This window comes from Crocodylus porosus, unplaced genomic scaffold (assembly GCF_001723895.1).
Source record: "Crocodylus porosus isolate Cpor-Errol unplaced genomic scaffold, CroPor_comp1, whole genome shotgun sequence".
In the NCBI taxonomy this organism is placed as follows: domain Eukaryota; kingdom Metazoa; phylum Chordata; order Crocodylia; family Crocodylidae; genus Crocodylus; species Crocodylus porosus.
Window position 1 is genome coordinate 714898 of NW_017728952.1, and position 8097 is coordinate 722994.

The 8097-nt window shown below is 44.9% G+C and overlaps 1 protein-coding gene across 1 annotated transcript in view; it reads left to right on the forward strand.

Annotated features, from left to right (window-relative positions):
- Positions 1-230: 230 nt before the first annotated feature.
- The window catches only part of CNOT6L (CCR4-NOT transcription complex subunit 6 like), a 74001-nt gene continuing 66134 nt past the window's right edge, over positions 231-8097 (forward strand). Inside the window, exon 1 of the mRNA XM_019556372.1 lies at positions 231-296. Within this exon, the coding sequence (XP_019411917.1) occupies positions 247-296 (50 nt within the window). The 5' untranslated portion in view covers positions 231-246. The remainder of the gene's footprint in view (positions 297-8097) is intronic.

Genomic DNA, 8097 nt, shown 5'->3' on the forward strand with positions numbered 1-8097 from the left:
GCCCCGGGGGGCGGGCTCCAGGCTCCGGCCTGCTGCTGCCTCTGCCCGGGCCGGGGGCAGGCCCTGCTGCCTCGTCTCAGGGTTGCCCCCGGGTGGGAGGCAGCTGCGGCCCGTGGCCCAGGGGAAGGAAGGGCTGGCAGCTAGTGGCTGAACCCCTGTGGGTCCTCACCCACGGGGCAGGGGCGGGCTAGCTGGGCTTGTGGCTGAGCTCAAAGTGAGTTTGTCCTGATCAGTTGAGTCCCTGGGATGCCCTGGCGTGGTTTTGGCACCACCGGAGCTTGGGGAGCCTGGAAGAGGTGAAAAGCAGGGAGAGGTGTTGTGGCCTTCGATCGTGGTCAAACACTCTGGCACGTCACTTGTGGAGGTGCTTTGTGGCTTGTTCCCCATTTTGCTGTGCCACGAGTGGGCAGCCTGGTCACTGCGACTTTGCACAGGGGTCTTGGGACTGAGGTTAGCTGCCACTTCTGTGCAAGGTGTGACCCAGTGTAGATCACATTCATGGCGGTCACAGCCTTGCGCTTCTTGTGATAAACTGGTTCATCTATGTCTTAAAAGCCTCACGTCAGCCAAGGGCCTGGGTGTTTTGAGAAAAAGACCGTACCTTGGCAGTGGAGATGGTGCAGCTTCCTTCGGAGGCTCTTTCCTAACCGTGGTGGTTTGTTTCATGCTAATCCTCTGAGCTGCCATCCAAAATGTAACCGGTGTTAGTGATTACAGAGATCCTCAGAATCGGGAAATGAACTAATTTCGTTTTAATGTAGTGAGAAGGCGCTCTTTTATGAAGTGTTACAATAGTGGTGGTTCTCAATTTACTTTGTAGCCTCAAGGTGTTGTGTGGGTGCCCACACAACTGACTTCCTGTATAGCCATTTAAAAAATGTTTTGTTTTTTAAAACATTGGGCCACAGCTGTGTGCTGAGTGGGCCAGGGGTTGAGAACCACTGGCCTAGAGGCTGGGCCTTGCTATAAACACATAGACCAAAGACAGTGCCTGCCCCCAAAACTTTGCATTGGCAGTCACTGGCACTCTGGAAGGGAAACGAGATGGAGGGGTGGAAAAGTAATAGAAGCACATTTCTAGCCTGATCTAGGGAAGAGGGTGAAGTAAAGTAATAGAAGAATGTTTTGTACCTGGACTTGCTGTGTTTCTAACGTAGCTTGTTACAGTTGTCATAGGCATTGTTCTACAAACATTGTGGTTAGATTTGCAGGAAGATCAGGCAGCTCCTTTTCAGATTTTTAGGGGAAACATCTTCCAGGAACAGTAGTGGCATGAAAGAAAGTATGTAGGAGGCTCTGAGAAGTATGGCCTAACATGGTAAAGACTGGCAATGCTTATGGGTGTGTGGTCAGTGCATCAAGGTTGCAACTCTACTGTGTAAGGGCAGGAGGACACTTTCAAAGGCCCTGAAGGTCAGGAAGTTTTATTCATACTATAGAGAAAGAGGAATCTGGTGGACTTACTCAAATGTGTATTGAACATATGAACTGTCAGCTGTGAAGATGGTCTTGGCAGCAGGGCTTTGAACTGAGGATGGTAAGTTTACAGTAGGCCAGGGAAAGATTGCAGGAATTGAGATGTGATACAGAGACCTAGATGAGAGGTAATCTTAAGCAGCTTGGAGAGAGCACATTTGTGTGTATGTAGGTTGTTCGTAGTGGTGACATCTATACTTGAGCCCTTATTCTTTAAATGCTTATTTAAGTGCTTTACTTGTAAATGAGTGAGTAATCCCATTGATTTAATTGAGGCTGTACATGTGCATGAGATTAGCCATGTGCATCAGTGTTATAGGATTGGGATTTGGGATGTACAATTTTATAGGTCCCAGTGTTTTCTGTGCATGAAGTTTTGGTATAGCTTAAAAATAAGATTTATACCCATATAACCTCCTGAATAATGATCTGTGGGTTGGGGGGGAGGTTTATTGGGGGATATCATAAAGCTAATCTGAAAAAGTCACACCAGAATAAATGTGCCTGTCCAGAGAATCGTAATTGTATAATTGCTAAAAACTTTCCTGTGTACTCAAAGCTGGAATAAGAGATTAATGAACTGCCTGGCTTCAGCCTCTGCAACTGCTGTTGAAAAATGGGGCAAAAAAAGATAGGATTGTTGGCAAAAAATTCTTTTTAACTAGTAGACTAAGTAAGTAATTCTTCAAAAAATTACAGATCATAATTTGGAGAGCTAAGAAAAGTGGATGATTTGACAAAATATGAAATATAGATGTACTTATGCAATAGTGATTTCACTCTTTCATTCTCTCATTCAAAACACATGTTCACGGGAAATTTCTGAACCCACTGTAAATGTGGGTCTTAATATTCAACTGAAAATTACATTGGTTCAGTAATTTTAGTTGTAAATTCATGGGCCAGGAATGTTTTACAAAGAGTACTATAAATGCTGAGAAGTAAGGGTTCATTTACTTGTGGCCTACTCTGTGGTGCATACAAGTGCAGTATTTTGGTCTGACTTCCTGTGCTCAAGTGTTTTTCATTTGAGCAGTGTATTTACTCTTCAGACTGCTTTGTTCTAATAATTATTCAGGGAAAATAGATCGATAGGAAACCTAGTACTGTACATGGACGTTTTAAATCTTTTTCTTATTTTCCTTTGGGACAACAAGAGTTTTATTTACTTCTGTATTGTGTAGCATTGCTCAGAATAGATCAACAGCGGGTGCTTCTACTTCTGTTATGTTGCTGTTCTCTGCTTTATTGGAGCTGGCTGCTCACATCCAACAGCTGCATGACCTGTAATCTCATGTTGAGTCTTGATTTTTCTGAGCAAAACTGTTAAGCCCAGTTATCAGCTCAGGCATGAAATCTGCCGCCCAATTTTCTTTTGGGCTGATTTATGATTTAAAACCAAACCAAACAAACAAAAAAACCCCTAATGGTAATTTATTTGCCTGTTGAAGGCAACTGTGTGGGTAGAATTTTGCCAGGTTGTACTGACTATGCTTTCTGTTTTTGTTCATAATCAAGTAAATGAATATAACTATAGCCTCCCCACACTTAAGTGACTAATGTTTCCCCCTTGAGTAATCTACTCTCTAGGCTTGAGGAATTTGTAATTCTCTCTCTCGTCAGAATTTAATAGAACTATGAAAAACCCATGTATATAGGTGTATCTAGATTGTATCTCTGCTTATGCTGTCTCTGTCCTTGAAGGCTATGGCCTTAACATGTGAAAGTTGAAGTACAAATACTCTCTCAGCTAGATGAGAAAAAAGTGTAGTGGTTCAGTGAATGCAGTTGTGGGAGTGTGAAACAGTACAACTTTTGCTTGACTCCTATTGAGACCTAGGCCAGGCCTGCGATACAGATTTTTCCTGGCATGGCTCTATCAGTCAGTTGTGAAACAGCTTGGCGCCCAACTGACAAAGCTGTGCCACCAGAAATCCCCACTAAGATGTCATTATTTTTAAAACTACTGGTTTTTTTTCTCTGTGTGTGTGATATTATTATTATTATTATTATTATTATTATTATTGGGTGGGAGGCAGGAAGTGGGGAAATGGGAAGGCTAACAAAGTGCAACTTCCCAATATAGCTCATTCACACAAGGAATGCTTTTCTGGGAGAGTAAAGCACTACTATAGCAGGCACAGACTAGCGTGTGCAAAACCAATCTGACTTCTTTGAAATAAGTGTTTTGATTGCACTGCATATGTGGCTGTCCTTATCCTGACCCCCTTCCACTACAAAGGAAAACTTTGTGGAGTTGACCAGAGCTAAGATTACTACATTTTACCAGCATAGCTGGATTGGGTATGTGTATAAAAAGACAGTACTTGCTCCCCCAGTAAATGTAGTTATTATGTCTGGACACAGCTGTGTTGACAGAAAAGGGCTTTTTCTGGCTTACACCACCTCCCCCAAATATTAGGTAACTGCCAATGGAAAAACTCCTGCTGTTAGACAGTGTCTCCTGCACTGTATAGAACTATTGCAGCAGCAGATCAGCGATGTAGACAGACTCTTTAGATTTTCCGAATTTTTGTTCGTTGCTAACAAGTGAAGTAGGCGACAGTTTTAGTTTCTACTTATTTTCCTTCTTTAAAGTATGACTGTTTGTAGCACTTTCATTTTTAGGTTTTCTTCTATGCTGTTTTTCAAATTTGTTCCATCCCCCCTGCCCCCAATAAAAACTTTCCTAATTCAGTAACAGATATGAGTCGGGGGAGAGGGGTCAGAAATAAACCAGAATTTTCTCTGTACAATTCCAAGAAGTGAGGCAGAAGTAGTTCCTTGGGGGGGGTGGATTCTTTTTTTCTCCCCATGTTAATCCTTCAGTTTCTTCCAAGTCTCGTTTGCACTGTGAAAAGAATGTCTGTCTTGGGGTTTATTTTTTGTTTAATCAAAAATAGGGCTTTGGAAGAAGACTTCTCACATTTGAGAGGAGGAGAATAGTAGATGTGTATGTATTTGTATGTGCATGCTTAAAGAAAACTTTCTTGGGGGAGTACTCACTTTCATTTTAAGTGAGGCTAACTGTACATGTGTAATCTTTTGCTAGTTTAAAATTAGAAGTTTCACAGTTTTTGGAGTCTTGTATTTTTGAACAAATACTTAGTGTGGGCTAACTAATGTAGAGATTTTACCCTTGTGGATTCCTTTCACTGAAAACTTGATTGGCTGCGGGTTTGAAATAGGCCATGGTATGGAGACATGTCTGTGAAAAGTTGCACGCTTAATTTTGGGTGGTAGTCGCTGCAAATAGCCGTAAGTTGGCTCTTCATTGGCCTTTTGTTTTGTCTAATGGTAGTTCTTGGTTGTATTTGGCATGGGTTGGCAACTTGTGCACTTGGAGTAGGCTGAAAATGGAAATGGCAAGGAGACTTAGGAGCCATTTCAATTCCAAACAGGTGGGTGTCTCCTGGGAAGGCTCAAGGCCAGTCTGAGGAATTTTGGGGCAGCCAATACTTGCTTGTTTTGCCACAGAAATAGTTGATTCAGAGTTGACAGTCTGGAGGTACTTCTTTTTTTTTTTTTTTTTTTTAAAAGAGGCAGGGCTGTATGTGTGGGAGAGCACAAAGAACGACTGGACTGTCATAAGGCACGTGTGCAAGGGAACACAAGCAATCGTGGATCTGGTTTTTCCAAATATGACTGCCTTCACAACCTTACCTTTTTTTTCTTAGAGCAGGTTGGTTTTGTTTTGTTTTGTTTTTTATTATTTCTTTTAGGATATTGGCCCCTTGATTCCTCAGCTCTGGAGGGTACTTGTTTTGTACTGGCTGAGCTCTTTCATGAAGAGACAAGTCCGCAGTTGCATGAAAGCAGATTCCTACATGTTATGAAACTTTATAGTGTAGTACGTGTTTTAATTAATAGTACAGTAAAGTTAAGATTGCTCTCTCAAAACAAGCTCTACACACTGAAATAATAGCTGTAAGTTTTCTCTCTGCCCCATTACAATCGCAGCCACGTGGTGGGTCCCTAATTAAAGTATCTGATTCGTTGAGTGTAAGGAAGTGTTTACTCAATGGGAGAGCCTGAAGCGAGAGTCAGTCGAACCAGTGTGATGCAATCTGAGTTGTTGACTTCTCTTGATGTCTTGATTTATAGACTCACACTGACGAGCCAGCCTATTCCTGCTCCAACCAGAGTAGCAAAGTAGGTAGCAGATCTTCCTATAGGATGGGGAAGTCTGACCCCTCTCCTTCCCCCTCTCCTCCATCCTAATATTATTTTTCTTTGGCTCAGTTTTGGATTATAAGTAGTTTAATTATTTTGCCCCCAAATATTGCTTGTTGTGTGCAGTTTGAACGTAATTTTTCTACAGGCACAGGTTGTCCACTTGCAAGTGGGTGTGCCACATACAGTGCATTGAAAGGGATTTTTGTTTCTTTTCTACAGCTGGTGAAAGCTGTGTCATGTGGGTATGTGGTAGCCCATGGAAATGCCCTGGATGATCTTCCTTAGAGTAGCCATCGACAAGTGAAAAGGGCCGTTGTCTTGCTTTAAAAGTTCCTGTGGACTAGATTTCCAAGATGGCTGAAATCAAAGTGGGAGTAGGAGTGGCTTTTGTGGTATGTCTGTACTGTTTCCACAATGCTGTTGAGAAATGTAGCCTGCCTACCTATTCTGCATGGGCCAAACCTAGAAATGGCCTTGGGGCCTTTCTGACTGCTGCTCTCAAGCACGCTGGAGACTTGGGGCTCAAAGGCAGTGGTGGGAAAGTGGGGAGGAGGGACGGGAAGTCAAGTTGGCTTTACTATTTTATTTCTTGTGTATCTTGAAGTGGGCCCATACATGCAGGCAGCACTTAGGCTCTGGGAAGGCACTGTAGATGTCTTACCTATTCATATGGCTGCACTGCTGCCAAAATGGTACCTTTTCTTATGCTCCCTTGCATGAACTGTCTGATGGTTCCTGTACCCTTGCACCACCACAGTAATTGATATTCCATTTTCCCTTGGAGAAAATTGGGAGTTATGCTGCCTTCTCCAAAAGTGTTCTTTACATTTCAGGATTTTCTGGAGACTTCTTGTAATGGACCACTGGCTTAAGCCTTTTTCTAAATTGAGTTCTACCCACTGCACTCCCAGTGTTGAAGATGAGATTAACAAGGTGATTCTAATTTTGGGTATGAGAGCCCCTAGAATCTTCCCCTTGTGGGCCAAGGGTCTGCCTTTGGAACAGCCTATAGTATCTGCAAAAAATGCCTTGTTAGAGATCCTGAAAGGAGTTGAGATACAAGGTTCTGCTTAATCTAATTGGTCTCTATGGAGCAATGCTGTCTTGGAAAGGGTATCTTGAAAAGCGTAAGGCCTACTTTGCTGGCAGGGATTCTGAGAATGCGAGTGAGCCTTATACCAGTTGTTATATTTTCTCAAGGGGATTTGGGTGTGGAGGGACCTAGTGATGAAAAGTTTGGGGAAAGCCTGCTCTAAGGAAATACAGTTCTAGTAAATTGCATCTTGCTGTGATTGAAACTAGTAAGTATGTATAAATAAAGACCTCTCTGCCCATAGACGGATTAACACGGGGGCCCCTGCCAATCAGGCCCCCCTGGGTGCCTGGGTTCCCTTGGAAAAGGGTGGATTTCCTTTGCACTTCCTAGCCCCTGCTCTTTGCCGCAGGCCAGGCCCATCTGAACTGCCTGCTGTTGCCCTGCTTGGGACAGGTAGTGCAAGGGTGGTACCATCCTCAAGGCAGTGGTTGTGGTGGTGGGGGCCAGGTGGGTTGGCCTGGCCTGGCTCAGTGCATTTGGCTCCACTGCCAGCCAGTGCTGTGTGGAAGGGCGCTTCCTCTGCCCCCAGGTCGTCCTAGCTTGCAGAGCCAAACTTTGTCCCCAGCCCAGACTTTCCCAGACTTTCTCTGGCCTCCTGATGTATGGTGGCCACTGCCCATAGGAGGCTGAGGATCAAGTTGAAGGGCAGAGCTCTGTGGGCAGGTGCAGGGTGAACAGCTCCAGCCGCACATGTGCGCGTTGTTTCTTCTGGCTGCAGTAGGCAGAGGAGCAGTGGGTGCCCGGCAGGTAGTTTATCCTCCCCTCACCTCCTAGTCCTGTCTCTTGGTGCCACATAGGAGGAGCTGCGGGCTCCAGGGGGCTGGTCTGCCAAGCAGCTGCCTCGGTCCTCCCTCTTGCCCCGGGGCATTAGCTCTGGGCCTGAGCTGCCTGCACACAGGACAATGGCAGACTGCAGGATCCAAGATTGGCCAATGTGTTTTTTTTGGAGCATGCTGCTTGCCCCAGGCCCTGCTCTTGGGAGGCATGGGGGAAGGGGTTCCTCCAGATTTGTGCATGGGGCAGATGCGGGCTGCTTGCTGTAGGCTTATTATAGAATCAGTGAGTCGGAAGGGACCTAGACAGTTCTTCGAGTCTGACCCCCTGCCATGGTCAGGAATGACACTGGGGGTGGGAGGAGTCATAAGACCCCAGCCAGTGCCTATCCAGTCTCCTCTTGAAGATTTCCGGGGAAGGTGAGAGCACCACCTCTCTGGGAAGCCTATTGCAGGCTCTGGCCACCCTTACAGTGAAGTAGTTCTTCCTAATATCCAGCCTAAACCTATCCTCCCTCAGCTTGTGGCCATTGTTCCTGGTGACTCCAAGGTGGGCCCTGGTGAACAGACTTTCCC